Source organism: Condylura cristata, unplaced genomic scaffold, assembly GCF_000260355.1.
Source record: "Condylura cristata isolate star-nosed mole 26May11 unplaced genomic scaffold, ConCri1.0 scaffold00016, whole genome shotgun sequence".
Taxonomy (NCBI): domain Eukaryota; kingdom Metazoa; phylum Chordata; class Mammalia; order Eulipotyphla; family Talpidae; genus Condylura; species Condylura cristata.
This window is the reverse complement of record NW_004567117.1, coordinates 30,555,821-30,578,769: the sequence shown is the minus strand read 5'-3', so window position 1 is coordinate 30,578,769 and position 22,949 is coordinate 30,555,821. Positions and strand designations below refer to the sequence as shown.

Below are 22,949 nucleotides of genomic sequence, written 5' to 3'. Positions count from 1 at the left end.
ACACCTGGAAGGCCTAGGATTTCCATCTTACCCTCCTTCCTCCCTCAGATCCCTCCCACACTGGGACCCTTCCTCGCCCCCACCCATCCAACCGGAGGTCTCAGCCTGAGAGAAGGGCAGGGTGGCTGCTGTGAATAATGGAGAGCAGCTTCACGGGTCAGAAGATAGGATCTCCCAGCTGATTTCCAGCCCTTCTTCTCCACCCCTTCAAGACTGCCTGTGGCTCACACCATCGTCTAGGGCAATGCCAAGCAGATTCCTCTCCCACCCAGAAACTTCCCTGACTTCCTTCCTGTGGCCTCTTCAACAGTTCACATGCTCCCGAATGAGGCCTCCATCTCTCTGCCTCTCGATCCATGCCACACCCCAAGCAGTTGGGCAGCATCCACCCTCCCACCCCCCACCCTCTGCCTTTGAACCCTGTACCCTGAGGCTCATTGTTCCTGCCTAGACATGTCTGCTAAGCTCAAACTTCTGGGTCTTACTTTCCACATACTGTTCCCTTTGCTGGAATGTTCTCCAGCCCCTACCACCCACCCCAACTCAACGCTTAGTTCAAACTTCTCTTTCTTCATAGAGTCCCTGCCCTTCCCCCAGCAGAAGCCCTATCCCTCTGCCCCAGCACCCAAGGGGCCCTGTTCACACACTAGTCTCACACTTAGCATTTACCTCTACCCTCCGAGGAGTTCTCCTGTCAGGAATCCCATCCTCACCATCCTCCACCAGTCCTTAGCACAATGGGTAGATTCAACCAGAGCTGAGGTTGCATATAAAGCCTGGAGCCCAACGCCTAGGGTCTCCAATTGAAAACTGTGTTAGCAATGATAACAGTAGCTACATCATAAGGTTATTCAGGAAATTAAATGCAAATCCATGTAAAATATGTAGGATGGTGACTGATCCCAAAAGAACACTCAACACATCGCAGTTAGTCACCACATTGAGTCTGTAAATATCAGTTGGAGGAAATCTGAGAATTAACCCTCTGCCTCGCAAAGAGTATGCCTCTGTCAGGCTGTCTGTGTCGACACAGGCGGTGTGTTATGTGAGGTTGTTTTTAATGGATTTGTGCGCTTTCCGGAAAGCAACTTGCAGACCCTGCCCTGGCCATGGCCTGGCTCCCCGGCCTTCCCTGGCTACTGTGTGTCGGGAAGATGAGCCCATCAGCTCACGCTCTGAAAGCCCAGTGAGTTCACCCCTGGGCACTCGAAGGGACCCAGCTCCAAGATAGCAGAACTTGAGCTGTTCACAACTTCAGGACACGAGCTTTCACCCTGGAACCAAAATATTCAAATGCACTAGCTGGAGGAAACCATGAAGCAGCAAGTGAGTGTGCAGCAAGGGGCCCCCACAACCCCTAGTCTGCCGTCAGAGAAGAAACTGTAGCTCAGAGAGGGAAGGTGGCCTGCGCGGCTCAGTTGCCCACAGAAACTAACTGCAAATGCTGCTTTCATTGCGCTCGGCCCACAGGGGATGAGCCCTGGGCTGCAGACTGCACACCTGGCCCTCTTCATTCAGTTCTTACTCCTCCCGTCCACCGCCAAACATAGCTCGGTCTTCCTCGGCCCTGCGCCCTGCCTTCTTATCTGCCACGGCGCTTTCTTCTCCCACGATAGAGCCCCCTGATTCTGTGGCACAGAGGAGCCCTGAACAGAAAGGCCAAGGCAGCATGCAGGCAGAGTACACCAGCCTGGCCAGCGGCGGCACCACCTTGGTGCTTGTAGAAGAGACTAAACTCCCCCCTGCATGGGTCACAATGGAGCAGCAGTTAGCCCGGGCGTCCACATACCAACGCGTAAATACGCTGCCCCTGCTCCCTTCCAGGAGACGGCTTCCATGGGAAGATATGTGGGATGTACCCCGAGCGCGTTGCCAGCTGCAGGGAGGACTGCAGACCCCGACACGCAGACCCCGACACCGCCATAAAGGCAGCGGGGAGTCTGAGACTCAGTAACGTGGGGCCTGATGCTGTTAATGGGAGACGAGTGATTTATTTTATTATCTAAATTTTCAGTGGTTTAATAAGGTTTAATAAGCCTCCCAAGGAGTTTTCTGGTGCCGGAAATCGCCTGTAATAAAAACAAGTAGTAAATCCTTTATTTTGAACATAAAGAGGTGTGCAATTTTTCTTAAAAGAAAACAAGTCTTTCTCCTTTCCCCACCTCCCCCTCTAATAAATAAAGGATGAATAAATAACTACATAGTTTGGGGGGCACGGCTTTATTTGTCTAGCACAGACTCCCGTGGGCCTCCCAGCCCATGCTCCAGCCATTAGCAGTGGGCCCCTCTCTATTTAGAGGCCCCACTTTTTCTGTCTTTCCTGTCATGCATGAAAATCCCTGGCCTCAGGGGCCATGTGAGCGTCCCAGCAGATATTTTACGCTTTTTAACGGCAATTGCCTTTGTTTCCTTATCTGTAAAATGGGTGTGCCCCCTGGCCTCACCTGCCATCAAGGAGTGCTTCAAACAGTGAAAGGCTCCAAGCCACCTCTGGGGTAGGTTGGGGGCACAGTGGCCCTGGCAGCCCACATCGGGCTCGCCCAGATGCTGGCAGGCAGCTGCTGTGACGAAGGGGTTCCCTTTGGTGCAGTCAAGTAGCTCTCACACTCACACGTCACCAGTGCAGGGGTCCAAGAGCCGCTCCTCACCTGTTCTGACCTCTTCAGATGCCGTTAAGTCTGTGCTTCATCCCTTTGGGGGAGGGGCAGAAGCCTACCTTGGCTTGGCAGTTAGTCCCAGACCTTGTTTTGATAAAACAGAACCTGTATGTGGTTCGGGGGAGGAAAAGGAGGGTCTGGTGGGAGGTGGTGGTCGGCTGGGCATGACTCAGTGGCAGAGCTGGGCTACAGGTAGGGCGGTCAGGGTCTCGGTCCTGTGCCTGGTACTGGAAGTGCCAGCATGTCAAATCACCAGCCTGGGCTTAGGTTTCTTGTCAGCAGTGTGGGCCAGAACACTCCTTCTGAACCCAGGGATTCGTGGAAAACATCCAGAGGAAAGTGCATGGGAACGAGCCTGTCCGAATGTCAAGTTCAGTGACACAGAGGGTTGTGGAATCAAGGGATTCCGCAGAGATGGCAGACCCGGCGCTAAAAGGCCTTGTGGCAAGAGAAAAAGCCAGCAGGCCCCCAGGCACAGGGACACAGAGAAAAAAGTCTGTGTTGGTGGCTGAGTGTGACCCCACCAGTGCCAGCCTGGCCTCAGCCCCCTCCTCCAACCCCACCCCCATCTTGCCCTTGCCACGGGTGGGGCACTGGGCATTCAGGGGAAAGAGGCAGGGGGGCACTCCTGTACGAGGCGGGGAGGGCCTGCCTCCTCCCGCTCCAAGGCCTGGCTGTCACCTTTGGCAGAGAAGGAGGTTCAGAGCACACTTCACAGGAACCAAGCTGAAGCCAAGCCGAGGACTGTGGGCTCCAGACGTGTCCTGGCAGGGTGGCTGAGCAGGTAGGGCCTGCTTCACCCAGCTGTGGGCGCTCTGCCTGGGGTGCTCCAGCAGGCGGGGCGCAGGCTGGAAGTCCAAGTGGCCCTGCCCAGCCTTCCAGCCCACATGTCTGGCCCCAGCCTCTAGGGCAGCTGAGGCTGAGGTTGGGGGCATTCCGCGGCTAAGGGGTGTGGCTGCCCTGTTTAGGGGAACTGCCAAGGGTGGGGTGGGGCACACCCAGCAGAGATCCCTGGGGCTGGCCAGCTGCTTGGGCCAGCCCTCCTCCTGCTTCTCTCCTGCCCCAGCCCACTATCCCTTTCCCTACGCCAGTGCTCACACAGACCACAGAGAGCAGGAACCTACTTAAAGGCCAGTCAACTGCTGCCAGCCTCAATTCCAGGTCTGGAAAAGAAATCCACATCCTTTCTCTGCCCCTGTGCCACATCCCTGCCCTCTCCGTAGTAACTAACTCCACCAAGTGGCTTTGAAGTTCCAGCCTCAGGCGAGAGAGTTGCTGGGGGCTGGAGAGCAGGTGGGAGCTCTCCTGCTGGCTGGAGCCAGCCCACTCCAGGCCTTGGCAGATGGAAGCTCATCTGAGCCCCAGAGTGGCAGAGCTGAGTAGGACCCAGGGAAGCTCTAGACTTGGGGATCATGGCAATAGAATAGTCCCAAAAGTCAAACCTTCACGACACCCAGCGAGGACAGGCCAGAGATGGGACTAGAGCGGAAATCAAGTCCCTGCCCTGTGGCTAGCTCTCATCTGCACTCAGTCTGAGCGCCCTGCACACCTGGGTCTCAGGCCCCCCAGCGCACTCTCTTCAGCCCTGGCTCTGATCTGTAAGAGACAACCTCTAGGGTGAACAGCTCCAGTCTTCCTGCCCCCACGCTGGACTTTGGGGGGGGCTGTATGATAAAGGGAGTGGACGTTGGCGTCAAATGCAGCTGCGTTCAAATCCTGGCTCAGGCACTGGCTTGCTTAGACACTGGCAACTCACTTTCCTCTCCTGACCATTGCTTTTTCTCTAAGTTGGATAAAACGAGGTACCTTTGGGGGAGGCGGGGTTGGTTGAAGAAGGATCGGAGGTGTGCTTCGGGGCAGGCCTTAGCCAGAGGGTGTTGTAGAGATAATTCTTATATAAATGTACAAAATGATGTAAAAATAAACTGTTATAAAATAAAAAAAAGAGAGATTATCCTTATATATGCTGGCTTCCTGCCTGATTGAATTCCTTTTAGAACAGGACACAAAACAAAAATCAAATAGAGCTGGAGAAATCACTACTGCGGGACTGTACAGCCTCGGGATGTCTGCAGTTCTCTCCTGTGGGCCCTGACACTGGCCTCCCCACTGGGTCGCCTGGCCTTCACCCCAGTTGAAAATGGGCTTACAGTGATCTCAGTAACTCCACAGATGGTTTTGAGAGGATTAAGTGAGAATCCATGTAAGTGGGGAATTCTCTGTTCCCCTCATATACGAAGGACACAATCCCTCCTCTTAGGAGGGAGGAGAATGCAGGTCAAGTAGGTGCAGTGAGATGTTCTCATTGTACAGCTGAATACACCACAGCCCAGAAATGAGAAGTGCTGCCCTGGCAGATAGGGCTATTTGGACATGCCTGGGTTCTAGAACATTTCACTGGCAGCAGAAGTCCAGGGGAAGCTGTGGCAGGCCTCAAGTTCTTTAGAATGGCGACTACACCTGCAAAGCTTCACCCTCCCTGCATTCTTCCTCTTTAAACTCCTTCCGCACTTGGGAGTCTTCGGCCCTTCTTTCCTTCCTCTGCTATTTCTGTTCTCTCTGTGTTTTTCTATTGCCTTCCTACCAGAGGTTAATGTTCTGCACTGAGCCTCTCCTACTTTTAAGAGTTTGTTTCATTCCTACTGTGTGTGTATGAGATTCTCTTTCCGGAGGGTTTTATCCCTAAAGGCGGATGCCCAAAGGGAGGAAGGGGGGAGGATATCTAGACAAGGCAGTGGACATAGCATCTCCTTGGGGACACCTGTCAGTTGGGCCTCCAGACAAGGTACTCGAGGGTCCCCAGGGAAGCTCCCAGGGTGCAGGGCAGAGCACTTCTTCCCAAAGAGGCTATAAAACATTAAGTAGCATCCCCCCACCTGTTGACTAGACAAAGCTCAGACACAACATTGTCATCACCAGGAAGATCAGACTACCCTCTTACATGTAGCTATGCCCACCTCCTTTCTGCCTCAACCCCTCCTTACCCACTGGCCCCTCATCTACGCTCCAATTTTATAATTTTGAAATGTTATGTAAATGGGCTTATACAATCAGCATTGACTTTTTCACTCTGGTTCATTCAGGTGTTTTCATGTAGTATTAGCTCATTCCTTTTTATTGCTGAGTAGTATTCCACTGTGTAGATGTTTAGCCACTGAGGACCATCTGGATGTTTCTGATGATTGACAATTATCCATAAAACTGCTATGAACACTTACGAATGGGTCTTTGTGTGGGCATGAGTCTTCATTTCTCTGGATAAATACTCAAGATTGCTGGGTTGTGGGGTAGTTATATGAGTAGATTTTTTTTTTTTTTTACGAAACTGCCAAATTGTTTTCCAGAATGGCTCTACCATTTTATATCACCACCAGCAACCTCAGAGTGACCCAGCTTCTTCACGTCCTTACCAATCCTTGGTACCATCACTAGTGATTATTCTGATCATTCTGATAGGGACATAGTGATGCCTTGTTGTGGCTTTAAGTTGTATATCTCTGGTGTCTGATGAAGCTGAGCACCTTCTTAACCGTCTGTGTGTCCTCTTTGATGCTCCTTGCTGTATCTTCTTGTTACAGCTCTTATGTCCCGATGAGCTGTTACAGCAGGGACTTTCTCGGTTTGCTCTCTGCGTGCATGGAGCCCATGTCATGCCCGGCACAGGGAGACACCTGGTGACCATTTTAGAAGTAATGGCATTGCCTGTGAGGTCTATGGCCCTTTAAAGATGAGAAGTCAAGAAAACAGCAAAGCCTTTGCTCTGAGGAACTGCCTGCACACCTGCCCAGGTGGATTGCTGGGAAGGCCGGGTTCTCCATGAGTGAGGAGTGAAGGAGACACCGCATGGCCTGAAGGGCCCTCTGGGCACCTGGCCCCTCCAGGCACTTCTCACTCTACCCCTACCCCTTCCTCTGCCTGTCCAGGGTAGAAACATCAGGAGATAAATGTGTGAGGATCACCTCTCCCCACTGGGGTGTGGGGCTCTCAGATTTGGGGTTCCTTTACTTTCTCCCTGCTATAACTGCACCAGGGGCAGGGCCAGGTCTTTGCTAGGATTTTATCTGTGGCCCACAGTCACGGTTTGCCCTAAGTAGGACCTGGTTTGCTCTGGCATGAAGCTTGCAGTGGCTTTTTGTGCAGGTGGGATCTGCTGACTGGGCTGTGAGCGGTGCCCCTCCCGGGAGGGGATGCCTGTGGCTCTGTGCCCCGTACTCCTCCCTCCGATGGCCGATGGCCGTTGCCGGCCGCACGTCCCATTTCATATAGACAAGGCTTCTCCCAAAGCTCTGTTTCCCTGAGGGTTACATAATACAGACATGAGAAAGCAAATAACGCTGCACTTGGATTTAAAACTGACTTTAAATATTTATTTCTAGGTGAAATGACTCACAGATTTACATACCTGGGATGTCAGTATGTTAGGGGGGAGAAAATCAAGAATTGCAAATAGAGGGAAACTTCATCAACTAAGATGAAGCCACAAGTAAGGTCAGCCAGCAAACCATGCCCTGAGTCCCTATCCCCTTGCTGAAAACAGACCCTAAGACTGAAGCTGCCTAGTAGCTTTACCTACTTGCTAGGCTTGCTAATTAGCAAAGTGCCGCAGAATAGGGGGCTTCAAACAAAACACATTTATTTTCTCAGTTTGGGATGCTGGAAGTCCAAGGTCAAGGTGTCCGTAAGGTTGGCATCTTAGGAGGCCTCTGCCCTTGACTGCCAGAGGATCAGCTCCCCGAGTCTTCTCGAGAACGTCCCTCTGTGTGTCTGCGTCCTGGTCCCCTCTCATTCGGACACCAGTCACACTAGATGAGGGTCCTCCCGGAGGACCTCATTTTGCCTTAGTTACCCTTTGAAGGCTGTGCCTCCACAGATGGAGTCACGTCTGAGATCCTCGGAGGGTTGGGGGCTCCAACGTAGGAAGGAGGAGGCGAGGACACACAAGTCAGCCTCAAAGAGTAGCCAAGGCAAAACATTAGTGTGTTCCAGGAGCCCAGAGAGATATAGAACAAACTAAAGCATTTTCCCAGCCGGATCCCTGCACCCTGAGAAAGCATCTCCCCTTTGCTCGCTGACTGGCAGGTGTGTGCGTGTGGACGTTCCCACGGCACACCCAGCAATGGTGTCTGTGCCTGACTGTCCTGGTGTCCACTCTGCACGTTAACAAAGCAGTCCAGTGACATTGCACCCTGGAGAAGCGGTCCTGGCCTTCTCTGGACACTATGCACTCACTGCTCACAAGAAACCTAACTACAAGGCCCAAGAGCCCAGGGAAGGACACTGCCGGTTAGCCCCAACTTGTAAGCTGGGCTCTGAGCTGCAGGTGGGACTTGGAAAAGCAGAGCGAGTGGGAAGGGCGGCCTTCAGAAAGGCAGGGCGGCCTTCAGAAAGGCAGGGCAGGTGTGGCGAGCACGTCTAGTGTGACCCTGAGCCCGTCCTCTAACCCCGTCTCCCTCTCTGTGTGTGCCCGCAGGGCTCTGGCTGAGAACATGGCCAATGGCATTGACGAGCTCATCGGCATTCCCTTCCCCAACCACAGCAGCGAGGTCCTGTGCAGCCTGAACGAGCAGCGGCATGACGGCCTGCTCTGTGACGTGCTCCTGGTGGTGCAGGAGCAGGAGTACCGCACCCACCGCTCCGTGCTGGCCGCCTGCAGCAAGTACTTCAAGAAGCTCTTCACAGCCGGCACCTTAGCCAGCCAGCCCTATGTCTACGAGATCGACTTCGTGCAGCCGGAGGCGCTGGCCGCCATCTTGGAGTTCGCCTACACCTCCACGCTCACCATCACGGCCTCCAACATCAAGCACATCCTCAACGCCGCCAGGATGCTGGAGATCCAGTGCGTCGTGAACGTGTGTCTGGAGATCATGGAGCCTGGGGGTGACGGCGGGGAGGAGGACGACAAGGAGGACGACGACGACGACGAGGACGACGACGAGGAGGATGAGGAGGAGGAGGAGGAGGAAGAGGAGGAGGACGAGGACGATGACACGGAGGATTTTGCCGACCAAGAGAACTTACCTGACCCCCAGGATATCAACTGCCGCCAGAGTCCTTCCAAGACCGACCATCTCACCGAGAAGGCCTACTCGGACACGCCAGGAGGCTTCCCCGACTCCTTCCAGGCCGGCAGCCCCGGCCACTTGGGTGTGATCCGGGACTTTTCCATTGAATCTCTGCTGAGGGAAAACCTGTACCCCAAAGCCAACATCCCCGACAGGAGGCCATCCTTATCGCCACTGGCCCCTGACTTCTTCCCGCACCTCTGGCCCGGGGACTTTGCTGCCTTTGCTCCGCTGCACGAGCAGCCCCTGGACAGTGGGCCGCTGGACCTGGTCATCAAGAACCGGAAGATCAAGGAGGAGGAGAAGGAGGAGCTGCCCCCACCCCCGCCGCCACCCTTCCCTAAGGACTTCTTCAAGGACATGTTCCCTGAGCTGCCCGGGGGGCCTCTGGGCCCCATCAAGGCGGAGAACGACTATGGTGCCTATCTCAACTTCCTGAGTGCCACGCACCTGGGGGGCCTCTTCCCGCCCTGGCCGCTGGTGGAGGAGCGCAAGCTGAAGCCCAAGGCCTCTCAGCAGTGCCCCATCTGCCACAAGGTCATCATGGGGGCTGGGAAGCTGCCGCGGCACATGAGGACCCACACCGGGGAGAAGCCATACATGTGCAACATCTGTGAGGTCCGCTTCACCAGGTGTGCATCGCGGCCTGGGGTGGGGCCGGAGGGGCCACGGGGGAGAGGGTCAAGATGTTAGGGAGGGTTGGGGTACGGGAGAGGGCCAGGGCATTGGGGAGAGGGTCAGGGTGCCGGGGAGAGGGTGGGGGTGAGGGAGAGGGCCAGGGCACTGGGGAGAGGGTCAGGGTGCTGTGGAGAGGGTTGGAGGTCATGGAGAGAGCCAGGTCATGGGGGTGAGGGTTAAGATGTTAGGGAGGGCCAGGGGGTTGGGGAGAGGGCCAGGCTACAGGAGAGAGGGTTAGGGTGCCGAGGAGAGATGGGTCAGTGGGTCAGGATGTCAGGGAGAGGGTCAGGGGTTGGAGGAGAGGGTCAGAGGCCAAGGTGATGACAGCAGGCAGCCATGGAGGAGCAGGATGGAAAGAAGCCCAGCTCCGGGGCTGTCTAACTAGATCCCAGACGCACATCAAGTTCATTGCCGGAAGGTCGGCACGCTAGGTATGCTAGGTGCAGGTTTTCAAACTCCACTTAAGAACGAAAATATTTTCTCAAATGCATTACTGGCTGGAAGGCTGAGACACAAAACACGGGCAGAGCTGTCCTGGTTTCGGCAGCAGTGAGGGCTTCGGCACCCACCCTGCCGGCTGGCCGTCCTCCCGCTCCATCGCCGAGACTGACAGGTGCTGGTTTGAAGGTCTCCAGTGGGTGCCGCCCTTTACTGTCCCTGGAGCATGCCCAGCCTGCCAGGGGTACCGGTACCTAAGGGCACCAGGTAGACACAATCCAGCCTCACCTGGGAGGCGGCAGGTGCTGTGCTTTCGTCACAGACCTAGCTCCCAGCGGCTAGTGGGCCACTGGCGAGGGCAGCTGCCAGCAGTCCAGTCCAGCTGTGACTGTGAGGCCATAGCTCCCCTAAGTTTCCTTTCACTCCTCGTTTGGGTCAGGCCTAAAGGAAGGACTCCTTGCCTCTCATTTTAGAGAGAGGGTCAACTCCATGCCGTTACAGAATTTAAAATCAGTAGATTGTAAAGCTTCCGTCTTTCCTCACCACCATCCATGCATCAAGGGGTGAGGGCCCCGGCACAGCAGATTCTGCTGGCAAAGCTGGAGGGCAGGTTTGTCTACCTCCGGGTCTTAATCCTCAAGGCTCTGGCGAGCGGCCTAACATGAGGGGAGCTCAGAGTGTCAGACGTGGGCCGCCACCCTGTGACCAGGCCTGCCTACACAGGGTCCTTCTCCCACGCTGTCACTGTCCCTCCCCGAGAACTCCCCTGAACAGACCACATGCTTTCCGGGGTGCTGGCACTGCCCTGCACACACCCTCTTAGAAATGTATCTTTGGGAATTGCAGGGGCTCCTTCTTTCAGTTTTCCTCCTTGCATCCAAAGTTTCGGCCTCTGAGTGAATTTTTTAAATCAAGTTGGGTATCATGTCAGAGCAAGGCTTTCCCGGGAAATTCCACACCCCGCTCTCTGTGAAGGTCAGCCTGTGGCCCCTGCCTTTTTGAGGGTACGTTTTAAACGTGTCTGTCATTGCAGACAGACTGCTCTTCTCCTGACACTAGAACTTTCTTGTGAGCGGGTCACCTGGCTGGGCGGCCATGCTGTGTTGTCGAGGGTTGCATTCCAGAACTGTCTCTCCCAGCACATTCCTGGTGAGCACTTGGCCTCTATGCCTGCAGCCTCCCCAGCCCTCCAGGCCAGACCAGCCTCGGGGTGGTTCCTGTTCCCCTGCCCTCCAGCCCCTGCCTGGCCTGCCCTGGTTTACTCCTGCTCAGCAGAATGGCCACCATCTGGGCCCCCAAGCATGTCTCCAGCTGAAGCAGCTGCATTCCAGCCTCCCTCAGCACCTCCCCTTTACCCGCCTCCCGCTGGGCGCTGACCCTCCTGAGAAAGATCAAGAAAGGCTCTTGGATCTCCCCCACTCAGTCTTCCCAGGAGCAGACAAACCCCCTAGGCCCAGCAAGAATTCCGTTCAGTCCTCAAAAATCCCTGCCCCTCACCCCACCCCCACACCTCCGGCCTACACCCCAATTCTTGTGTGCATAAATAAATCTTTTTAAAAAGTCCCCATCCCAGCTGGTCCAGGTTTGGGGGAGGGTATCTGTGCAGCCAGTGGGGGGGGGGGGCCTTTCCAAGGCAGATCCCTCCCCTCCCCCGCAATCACCACCCAGGACACTTTCTCTCCCTCCTCAGCAGGAGGTCCTTCAGCGGCCACTTACAGCAGCCTCTGAGGAGTTTCCTGGACTGCCTTGCCAGGCCTCTCCCCCAGACAGGCCCCCAGAGGGTGAGCGGCCCCAGACCTGCAGGCCTCAGCCCTCTTTCTGGACACTTTCCCTTTCGGAGCCCTGGTCTCCTTAATGGCAGCTAGGCTGCTGCTCCCTCCTTGCCTCCCTCCTGATGTGGACTCCACCTCCTGCCCTTCCTTGAGGATGTTGGGGGGCTGCCCGCCCCCACCAGGTGGCCCTCTGGTGGCCCAGGCTCCTAATTACAGCCGCAGTTGGCGAGTCCCAGAATGTCCATGTTCCCCAGGGACAGCATTTCTGACCTTCGCGACCACAGTTCAGGGCCCTGGGCCCTTTCCACAGACGGCCGCCCACCGCTAAGGCCCGGCCCGAGCTTCCCTGTGTCTCTGGGAAGGGTCAGGGCCGTCCTAGTCTTCACAGTCACACCTGTCCCTTGGTGTCAGAAACTACCTCTGCGTCAGCTCTAGATTTCAGCCAGCCCCACCAGGGTCCTACCATGTATTTTTCCAGACATAAGACACCTCTGGGACCCCAGGCAGGTCCTCAAAGCTTTTACCCGGACTCTGCTTCCCTGGCCCCAGGCTTCCTCTCCTAGATCTGGTACTTACAGTCACTTGCGTGCTGAGTCCCTCTGCTGGGCCCGAGTCTCCTGATCTGGCTCAAGGTCACCTTCTGAGAGAAGTTGGTGCCTGAACCGGCCATGGAAGGACACATGCTGCTGAAATGGGTCCGTAGCTCTGACTTGGAAGAGAGCAAAGGTGTCCGGACACCGGGTAGAGGCATCCGCACCAGATTCCTCCACACCCTCCGCGTCAGGACTTTAACTCTATTCCCAGAACGTCTGGCGCCAAGGCCAGACTGTGGCGTTTTTGTCAGAGGGGGCCCCTGGGGCAGACCTTGAGAAGGGCATGTGAGAGCCTGGCAAGGTGAGAGATTTAGTCCTCCCCACAGGCCACCCTTTTGGGGAGGGGGGCCCCCTTGCCTACCCACTTGCCAGGAAAGCTCAGAGAACAAGTGGGCAATCCTCCCCTTGCAACACTCCAGCCCATTCACAGCCCCCTGCACCCAGCCTGGCTCTCAAAATCACCCCTGCCATGTCTGCCAGACCAAGGACTAAAGGCAAGAAACTGCAACACTTAAGAAGGGGCCAGCTCCCAGGATAATTTAGCTCCCCCCACCCGCTCCCACAAGGCCCTGGGAAAGAATGGACACACTCCATACCCTGAAAAACCATCCTCTGATGAGCCATGATTTCATGCTTTCCACTGAATCCCCTATCCATATCGCCAAAGGTTGCGATCTTTAGTCTCCAGCACCCTGCCTCCAGTGCCAAACACTGACCATCCTGCCCTGCCCGACAGCTGTCCACTCCCAGACAAGGCCAGGAGCCTGGCTGCTGTTGCTGCTTCTGTTTTTTTTTTTTTTTTTTTTTTGGGGGGGGGGGCGGTGTGGTGAGAAAGGGCATTTTCTTTTTAGTTCTCCCACTCCTGGCAGCTCTGGGGACCTTATTAAGATAATGCAATGTCATTAGCAGTGGCGGCAGGAAGAGAGTTTGTCTCAGAACATCAGGTTACCAAGAAGTCTGGGTGGATGGTGCTGGGAAAGCATTACCCGGACTGGGAGCCTGAGTGGAGGCCAAGGACGCCAGGCGAGTCCCGCAGCCCTTTTCCTCCACTTGGGGGAATGAGCTCATGACGAGGGCCACCTTTCCCGACAGTGAGCCTCCACGCTGGCAGGGGGATATGCAGAGCAAGGCTTGGCTGCCCGTGGCCTGGGCTGCAGATTGAAGGAAGGGGCTAGCTGAAAAGGAGGCCAGGATAAGGGAGGACTGTGTCAGATTTGGGCCCAGGGGTTCGGCGAGTTAGTCCTACAGCAAGAGGTCATCGGTCAGCCAGCAAACACACCACGAGCACCCACTCTGCTCTCAATGGTGACCAGGCAGGTTACCGCTGTCTGACAGGCTCTTAGGAAAGCAGGTGTAGTGGCACGCAGGCACCTGCCTCAGGGGGCCAAGGACCCCCGTTCAGTGAGCGCAGCGGGGCCCAGTGTCCTCAGTAGACGGTGGCGCTCTGGGAACGCACTGGAGTGGGGTCCAGGAGGTCCAGGTGCAGGACCAGGCTCTTCCTCCAATTAACTGTGTGTCTTTAGCTAAGGCTGCTCCCCTCTCTGGACCCCACGTAGGACATGAGGAGTTGAAACAGATGCTCCTCAGGTTACTTTCAGTTTTCTGCCTCCAGTTTTCCCGCTCATGTGGCGCAAGAGCGGGAAAGGTTGGGACACACTGCTGCACCTCTCTGTGCCTCTGTTTCCTACGAGCATGAGGTAACACCTGCTTCAGAAGCTTCCACGCAGAGCAGGTTCCCAGCCCACATGAGTGGTTAGGACTGGGAGGAGTATCCCCCAGCCGGAACCTTCTTGGCATCAGCCAGGATCAGTGTTCCCCTGCCCATGAATTTGCCTCATCTTACAGTTTAGTCTCCTAAGAAGACAGGTCTCCTGGAGCAGGGACAGCTTCGGGAAAGCACTAGGGACGGGCCACATCCTGAAATAGTGTGCACATGGAAAATGAAGGCAGCCTGTGAACCAGGGCCCCTCCTGCCAGGAGTGCCGGTGTACTTGGGCAGGGCCCATAAGGTCATCACACACAGAACCTCGACCCCAGAGTGCTTGGCCGGCTAGAACAACAGTGTTGACACAGGGGTCATCAGGGGGCAGGAGAAGATGCCACTGACACATTATTTTCCGTTGCTCCTTCTTCTCTCAGGTAACAAGCCTTGAGGTGCACTGTGCAGATCACAGGTACTCTTGAAGGTCAGAGCAAGGGGTGTGAAGAACTTCCCTTGAATTTTTTTTAATATTTATTTATTTATGCATCCAGAACTGGGGTGCAGGCCAGAGGTGTGGGGGTAGCGAGAGGATTCACCAGAGACAGAGTGGGGAGCAGAAACGGCAGATGGATGAAGTGCACTGCTTAGGGGAGCAGCGGGCGGGTCAGGAGAGGTCTGCCACGCCATGTGGTCACCTCCGGGGCGGGGATCGAACTTGCACTGAAGTGGCTACGGCTGGCTTGCAGTGCTGCACCAGCAGGAAGGGCCCCTCCTTTGAATTTGATCTTGAAGGTTTAGAGGGATCTGGAGCAGGAGACACTTCAGGAAAAGCACTTTGCTAGAGTAAAGTCAGGCATGAGAGCAATGGGTGCAGGCAGAAGGGAACTCACAATGGGGGAGCCAGGGACAAAGGAGCAGCACGCCGACACCTGAAATCACTGGTGTCTGGACGCAAGGTAGACGCAGGGGAAGAAGGAGTCAGAGTTTCATCTGGCATCCATCCCCTAATGTGGCAGACTCCTGCCACCAAGTTTTCAAAGATGCTAAGGGAACAGCATACCCATGCAGTATGTGGGTGCATACTATAGGGAGGGGTGCCTCCTTGGCAAAGTAGAGTGATGTTTTCCCCGGCTTCATTGACATGTTTGACATAGAACATTGTGCAAGTTTAAGGTGCAGGAGTTGATGATGACTTGATATTCCTAGTTATTGCAACATGACTACCACAGTCAGCTTAGTTAACACACCCATCACTCACATAGTGACATGGGGGGAGGGATGTCATGTGTGTCTGGGGAGAATATTTAAGGTTTACTCTCTGCCACTCTAACGTATACGATACAGTGCTATTAACGAACCAGGGGTCCCCGGAACTCATTCAGCTTAGAGCTTGCGAAGAATTTGACCTTGACAGTCATGCTGAGGGCAAGTAAGCACATAGGCCAGTGGACAGGGGAAATCTCAGGAGATTTTTAGGGAGACCGCTGGACCTCCATCCCTGAAGGGACATGATTTAGGCCCATGTCTTAAGACCCAGGCTCAAACACAGTCCAGCCAAACTCATGGGCTCCATGAGCTGATCAGATCTGTAAAAAGGCAGGGACATAGGCATCATAATAGATGAGGCCAGCCAAGAAAAACAAGCTCCCAAAACAAGCTCCCATTATGCCGACGCAAATACTCACAGAACAGCAGGAAGCAAAATGATGCAGCCCAACCCCTGTCATAAGGGCCAGGGAAGCTGGGGCCTGGCCCAGCATTGACATGGGCCTGGCACTGGCCCAGCTCTGCATTGCACGTGTGTTCAATCCATATGAAAAGATGATCCGAGAACTAAAGAGGCTGTGTGACCTGGCAAAGCTATTCCCTCTCTGATCCGTGGTTTTCCTTATATTGCAGTTGATAGAACTGGATTAAGTGAGCGCTTTATATTTTTGTAAAGATTTATTCATTTATGCATAAATGAATAAACTGAACTGGGGTACAGGCCAGAGCGCAGGGGTGGTGAGAGGATTCACCAGAGACAGAGTGGGGAGCAGAACAGGCCGACTGATGAAGTACACTGCTGAGGGGAGCAGCGGGCGAGTCAGGAGAGGTCTGCCGTACCATGTGGTTCTCCTTCCTGGTGGGGGATTGAACTCCTGACAAGGGGCTGCTGATAGCTTCATATTGCTGCACTTTAACCCCTTGCACCACCAGGAAGGGCTTGGGTGAGTGTTTTCAAGGTGGTGGGACACACCCTGCCGGGATTGCAGGCTGCTGGGCCCAGGACTCAGTAGTCCATGTTCACTTGCACTGTTGGTAACTACATGATCTCTAAATAGTCTTCCAGGACCAACTGCTCATGCGCTTTGCCCACTCTATTCAGCCCTCATCCCTGCTCCCATGAAAATTTGCCCTTAGGCAAAGCTAGCTGCTGCCTGGGGCTGAGCTCCCCCCCAGCCATACCCTGGTTCTATTCTGATTGTTCTAGTCTGCACTTCCTGAGAAGCCCATACAGGCCCCAGGCCTGAGTCCTCTGTGTGAAAGCCCACCTCTTCTCAACTCCAGAACAGCTTACAAACCACACCCCCAGAGAGCCAAGCTGCCTGACCTCTCTGAGCACCCCTCTTCTCTGCCCAAGTGAAGAATTTGTTTCAGGTGGTTGAATCTAGCTGTCATCAATCCTAGCAACAGAAACTAGTATCTGGGAGTAGTTCAGCTCTGCACAGAGAGATTAAGTCACTTGCTTAAAATCACCAACAAGTTAGTGGGTTCAATCCCCCACCAGGGAGGAGACCCGCTAACTTGTTGGTGGGGAGGAAGGGACTGTCCCTACCCACACTGTGCCTCCAAATAATGGCTTTCCAGAATTTTCAAACCAGTGTATTCACCGCCCATGGCAAGACTCACAAATGTTTTTCTTAGTACGTCTTACACACTTGGGTCGAAATAGAATTTCTTTTAGATGCCTAAGAGAGTCCTGGGAGATATTGTGGATACTATAAGCTTTGATATTTGAAGACTTATCATTTGCATGGTCCATTATTGGAGGGTAACCCTCAGGGTCAATACTACAAATGATGTGTAATAGTGATTTTTAAAAATTCTACCGTATAATGTTGTAGCAAGGAATCGAAGTGAGTTGATGTATTTCAACCCACGTGTGCCCGCACAGACCTCCCACCAGACCCCGTGAGGGCAATGTCGCACGGCCCGCGAGCGTGCCCAGGTCCGCCTCCTAGCCTGGCGTGTCCATCCGCAGAATCAGGACGCGAACCCTAACACAAATCCCTCAGGACTGTTGGCATCACTGTTGGTGGTGCGACGCGCCCACTCCTGCATTTATACAGGCCGCAGTGCAGCGGTAAGGCGAGAGGCCTAGGCTGGGAGCCAGTAGCTGTGTTCTAGTGCTGCTCTGTCCTCAACCCCCTCCCTAAAGACTGAGCTCTGGGTAAGCCAGCTGAAGGAAACTTGCAGCCTGACTGAGGGAGTCAGTGGGCCTGAGGGAGTCAGTGGGCTGCCAGCAGCCTACACTAACCTAGTTCCTCTCCCCTGGCCCTCAGCACCCCTCCCACAACCCCCCTCCCCTCAGTAGTAGCAGTGTCTAGCAGCTTTTTACAAGTGCCAATTCTCTGCACCCTCTCCCCCAGGCCTGCTAAATCGGAATCCCTGGGAGGGCCCAGCACCCACGCTCCATCAGGCACCGGTAACCTTGCAGGGGGAAGCTCAGGTTGACTCCCACAACCTACTGGCCTGTAAGACCCCTTCATTTTCAAAACTCCCATCACCTGAATGAAGTGTGGATTTGCGATACCCTCAGGGCAGCATGCTGGAGTGGGGTGGTCTGCACCCTGGGGACTGGCAGGCTGGGGATGCGAGACAGAGGACACCAGTCAGCTCGGGCACCAGCACTCCCTGCCCGCCCCACTGCACACTCCACGTGAGCCCCCAGGTGCCCTCCGGCCTCCCTGAGCACAGGCGGGAGGGGATCTGTCCTGTCTGGTGCCATGTTGCCGGCCTCCTTGTCTTCATGGTGGTCACTGGTGGTGTGTACCTCCCGGCCCCTTCCCTGCCTACAGGATGACCCTTTTCTCACCTGCCCCGCCCCGGGGAACTGATCAGAAAATGAAAGCCAGTGCGACCTCTAGTGGCCAGGAGACCCTGGGTGGCCGGGACACGCTGCTGCTGCTGCTGCTGCTGCTGTCCTGGGGTTATGTTGAGCGTGGTCTAAGTCTGGCTATTTTCAGGCAGATGCCTGAGCTCCACATCTGCCCCACCCTCAAGCCCAAGCCAAAAATGACAGGCAGACGCTCCACCCAAGCCACACCTGCGGGCAGGAGCCGAGACTGGGCAGAGCCACCTGGCTTGCCAGGCCTGGGGGATACAGAGGACTCGGGTGGGCTGCTGGCAGCCCACCGACTCCATCATCAGCCTGCAAGTTTCCTTCAGCTGGTTTACCCAGGGCTCAGTCTTCAGGGAAGCAACCTGCAATGTCAGTTCTCCATCCAAGACCACCAGGAGGGTTAATCGAATCCTGCGCAACACAAACCTAGATTCTCTCCATCAGCTCTGAGCAGTAGGATCTGGGCTCTGGCACTAGTTTCTGCTCTGTGCAGAGGTGTCTAACCAGCTACAAGTCACTCAGCATGTCAACGGTGGTCTGCTGCAGGAGTGGGGCTCTCAGATCCCACCTCTACACCATACCTTACCTTGAATAATACCACTTAAACCCCGAAGAGCTCTGCCCTAGATTAGGCTGCATTCTTGTTGCACCTGGCTCTTTTGTAAATCCTGGAATTGTCTACAGACAAAGAGGAGGGCCCAGGGCTGGGGATAAGAAACCACAGTGCCGGAGACTTGAACAAGGTGTGCCCTGCTTCTGCAGCCTCCCAGATTAGGCTGAGGTTAGACAGGGCTCAACAGCCCAGGGGCTGGGACAGGCTTGGCGAACAAATTTAAAAAGCAACAGGATGAACCTGGAGGGAAGACTTGGCTGGAGAGGGGGCAGGAGCTGAAGGTGCAGCCCACGGGCAGAGGCCGGCACGTCTGCTTTCCTGCCTGTGCGGCAGACCCCTGATGAAGAGCGCGAGCAAAGTGTCACAGGAGTTCTGGAAGGGAAGAGGCCTTCCCAGACAGTGCTGGGTCTATACACTCTAACACAGGCAAGGGGGAGGGGCTGTCGTTGTTGAAAGTAAATCCCAGCATCGGTCCAGTTCCCGGGGTTTGACTCCATGGCAATAGGTAGTCTTTATTTTATTTGAGATTTATTTATTTTTATGCATACAGAACTGGGGTACAGGCCAGAGGGGCTGGGGCAGGGGGTGTGCGGGGATTCACCAGAGACAGAGTGGGGAGCAGAACAGGCAACGCCAGGCGGGTCAGGAGAAGTCTGCTGTGCCATGTGGGTCAGCGCCCCAGCAGGGGATTGAACTCGTGCTGCAGTGGCTGCGGAGAGCTTCTTTGTGCTGTGATTTAACCCGTTGCGCCACCAGGGAGGGCCCGCAATAGGAAGGCTTAGCGCGTTCTGAAGGAAGGAAAGCAAAAGATGAGGATGATTCCAGGTGTTCCCGGCAGGACTGACTGCTGGCTGTGCTTTGCAGGCAAGACAAGCTGAAAATCCACATGCGGAAGCACACGGGGGAGCGGCCCTATCTGTGCATCCACTGCAACGCCAAGTTCGTGCACAACTACGACCTCAAGAACCACATGCGCATCCACACCGGCGTGCGGCCCTACCAGTGCGAGTTCTGCTACAAGAGCTTCACGCGCTCCGACCATCTGCACCGCCACATCAAGCGCCAGAGCTGCCGCATGGCGCGGCCGAGGCGCGGCCGCAAGCCTGCCGCCTGGAGGGCCGCCAGCCTGCTCTTTGGGCCCGGCGGCCCGGCCCCCGAGAAGGCGGCCTTCGTGATGCCGCCCGCGCTGGGTGAGGTGGGCGGTCATCTGGGTGGGGCTGCCGTGTGCCTACCCGGCCCCAGCCCCGCCAAGCACTTCTTGGCCGCACCCAAGGGCGCCCTGAGTCTGCAGGAGCTGGAGCGGCAGTTCGAGGAGACGCAGATGAAGCTCTTCGGGCGTGCCCAGCTGGAGGCCGAGAGGAACGCCGGGGGCCTCTTGGCCTTCGCGCTGGCCGAGAACGTGGCCACGGCGCGGCCCTACTTCCCACTGCCCGACCCCTGGGCAGCGGGCCTGGCCAGCCTCCCCGGGCTCGCGGGCCTCAACCACGTGGCCTCCATGTCTGAGGCCAACAACTAGCTTGGTCCTTAGCGACCCTAGTCCAGCGGCCCTGACTCCCCCTTCCCACCAGGCCCTTCCTGGACACCCAGCGGGTCTGAATTTTTTTTTATGTCAAATCACAAAGGGAAAATGAAAAAAAGAAAAAGAAAAAAGAAACCCAGTGTATTAGCAGCAACGGTTTTTCCCGGCCTCGGAGGAGGCTGGTGTCTGAGAGCTCTGCTCAGAGGGTCTGGGCCCAGGGCGCTGACCTGCCCCTCCCTGTCTCTGGCCAGGCCAAGGAGGAAGTCACATACTCAGCACCCAGGAGCGCTTAGGAGCTGTGTGGGAAGAGGAGGGAGGGGGCTTGGCCGGGAGCAGGCCAGAGGCGCAGGGGTGAGGGAGGGGCTCCTGGCACACACCTGGGTGAAGTTTCGTGGGGGCCCTGCTGATGCCCCTGGTCGGTTCCTTTTCTAGTCTCCAGCCCACCCCCTGCCGGGGGATTCAGCCCCATTTTCCTCCCTCTCCAGTTGTTTTGGACAAGTCAGACCCCTGCACCCCTGCTCTGAAAGGGGACCCCAGCTTCACCCTGCTCTGAAAGGGGCCCCAGCTTCACCCTGCTCTGAAAGGGGACTGGAAGTTGTGTTTCCCACCCTCTTGAGAGGGAAGGAGCACTGCTTTGCAATGCCGCGGTGAAACTGGCTGTCCCGCCGGGTTTATTTGTAGCTGTTCCACATCTGCATTAGCGCAGGTGAGAAATGTGGCCACAGTGGACAGGGATGACGGAGACGACTGGGGTGGGGTGTGTCCACACCCACAGGCAGCTTTGGGGAACTCCAAACCCTGCCCTCCCTCTGGGCCACTTACTGCGCATGCCGGGCCTTGGCATGCACCCAGGGGAACCCTACCGAGCGCCCTGGAGAAGACTGTTGAGCATTGGCCCCAGGTCCATACACCCCCTCTGACGCCGGAGAGTCCCATGGAGCTCTGGGGCCAGCATAGACGGGATGGGACCACCTGTTAGCTGGAGACTGCCTCCCTCCACCCTGACCCCTGGAACAGACAGGCCTGGCTTGCCAGGGTGCATCTCTTTGCTTTGTGAGTTGTGGGTTTCTCAGGGCTTTGACAGGTGATGGGCCCCTTTGCTGAGTTTGCGCACTCTTAGCCCCTCTCTGCTCCTCTGGGGAGAAAGGTGGGTGTTCGGCGCCAGCTGCGTGTAAAGGGTTCTGTGAATAGGAATGCCCTGGTTCTTGAGCTTGTAGCAGGTCCGAGAAGGAAGATGGCTCTGCTGGCCCAGCGCCTTCCTTGTCTTCTCTCCCCATCCTGCCCTGTCCTCTCTTTTCTTGCTGAATTTGCTTTTGTTCCTCAGTAGCCCCAAAGGAGACTTCTTCAGAACAGACTGCCCGGGGCCTGGTGTCCCCAAACCCAGAGCTGTGGGCACAAGAGACTTTGGTTCTTCCTCTTGCCTTGGCTTCTTCCCGAGTAAACACAAAGACAAAAACAAAAAGGCTAGAGAAGACCTCAAACTCTGTCACGCCCCAGCTCCCCAGAAGAGACCCCGGTGCCTCGCGCCTCCCACCAGACGCCGCTCCAGCCGAGGGAACTGCTTCTCAAGCCTCTTGTCTCCAGAAGTCACCTGCTTGGACAGCTGCCTCGAGATCCTGTCTCCATGTCAGACACTTGCTTCTGGGACCCAACCTGCCTGTGTCCCCGCCTGTGTCAGCCAAGGGGTCGGGGCTGCGCCAAATGTCAAAGAGAACAAGGGGAAACGAACAACTTATAATCCAGTGGTGTGGGGCTTTTGTTTTTATTTTGTAAAGGTAATGACTTCTTATAAACTCAATTTTTCAGACAACTGGTTAGTTCTTTTTGTTTTCTCTTGGCTGCAATTTGGAGTTGTACATTGTAAAATATCCAAAGATGTTGAGTACTGTATGATCAAGAAGAACTTGAAGCAAATGGGGTGTGGGGTAGGGTGGTTGTGTTTCTTTTCATTTTTTTTTTTCTTTTTTTGATGTTTCGATTTTCCCTATCTGTCTGTGGGAGGACTTTGGAATTTTTTCTATTTATATCTCTTTTTTTATGTGATTGCTTTATGTAAAATGACACTCAACAAAGTTTGCCTTAGTGATTCAAGGGACAATCTTCCATAACTTTGGTCGCACGCCGCATCCTGCCGAGAAAAAACTCAGCTAATTTTCTGGCCTATTTATTAAACAGTATTAATTGACTTGATTAAATTCTATTGAGAGTTGCACTTCTGTGAGAGGTGATAGTGACAAGCCAGTCTGGAGACATTCATTGCTTAAGGTTCTGAGACAGGTGTCGTAAGCTTACGATAATGTCAAAGACGCATTTGCTCGAGAAGCAGAAAGTTTTGACCCCTGCGTAACAATTTGAAGGACAAGTCTTGAGTCAAGAAAGTTATACTTGCTCAGTGCCCTGTCTGAGACTGACTTCCTGTCCGAGACTGACTTCCGCTTCCAATTCTCATTTCAATTGCGTGTTGCTTGGTGGGAAGGACAGAACACCATTCTCCACCTTTCACCCATGCGAGGTACTGCTGGGTCATAAATCTTAGGCAGCTATAAGCCAGAGAGTGAGGTGTGTGTGTGTGTGCATGGTGCCTGTGAATGTACACATGTGTACCCACGCCTGTGGCGTATGAGTGAAGAGAATCACAAAGTAGATGAGTCCTACCAGCTCCCTAGCTTGGCATCCAAAGTGACCCCCTGGCCCTCTCTGGTGGCCTAGGGTTCAGTCACAGCACTGTCACCACCCCAGCCTGAATTCGATTCCCGGCCACAGAGCTGACCCACATGGCATGGCAACACCTCTCCATCTCAACTGCTGCT

At 55.1% G+C, this 22,949-nt stretch overlaps 1 protein-coding gene across 3 annotated transcripts in view; it reads left to right on the top strand.

Moving 5' to 3' along the window:
* The window catches only part of ZBTB7C (zinc finger and BTB domain containing 7C), a 159,664-nt gene extending 137,341 nt beyond the window's left edge, over nucleotides 1–22,323 (top strand). For all 3 annotated transcript variants that reach the window (XM_012725962.1, XM_004683888.2, XM_012725963.1), the window contains 2 exons: nucleotides 8,128–9,351; nucleotides 19,485–22,323. In XM_012725962.1, coding sequence (XP_012581416.1) covers nucleotides 8,144–9,351; nucleotides 19,485–20,136 — 1,860 coding nt within the window. In that variant the 5' untranslated portion in view covers nucleotides 8,128–8,143 and the 3' untranslated portion in view covers nucleotides 20,137–22,323. The remainder of the gene's footprint in view (nucleotides 1–8,127; nucleotides 9,352–19,484) is intronic.
* The last annotated feature ends 626 nt before the right edge of the window (nucleotides 22,324–22,949 follow it).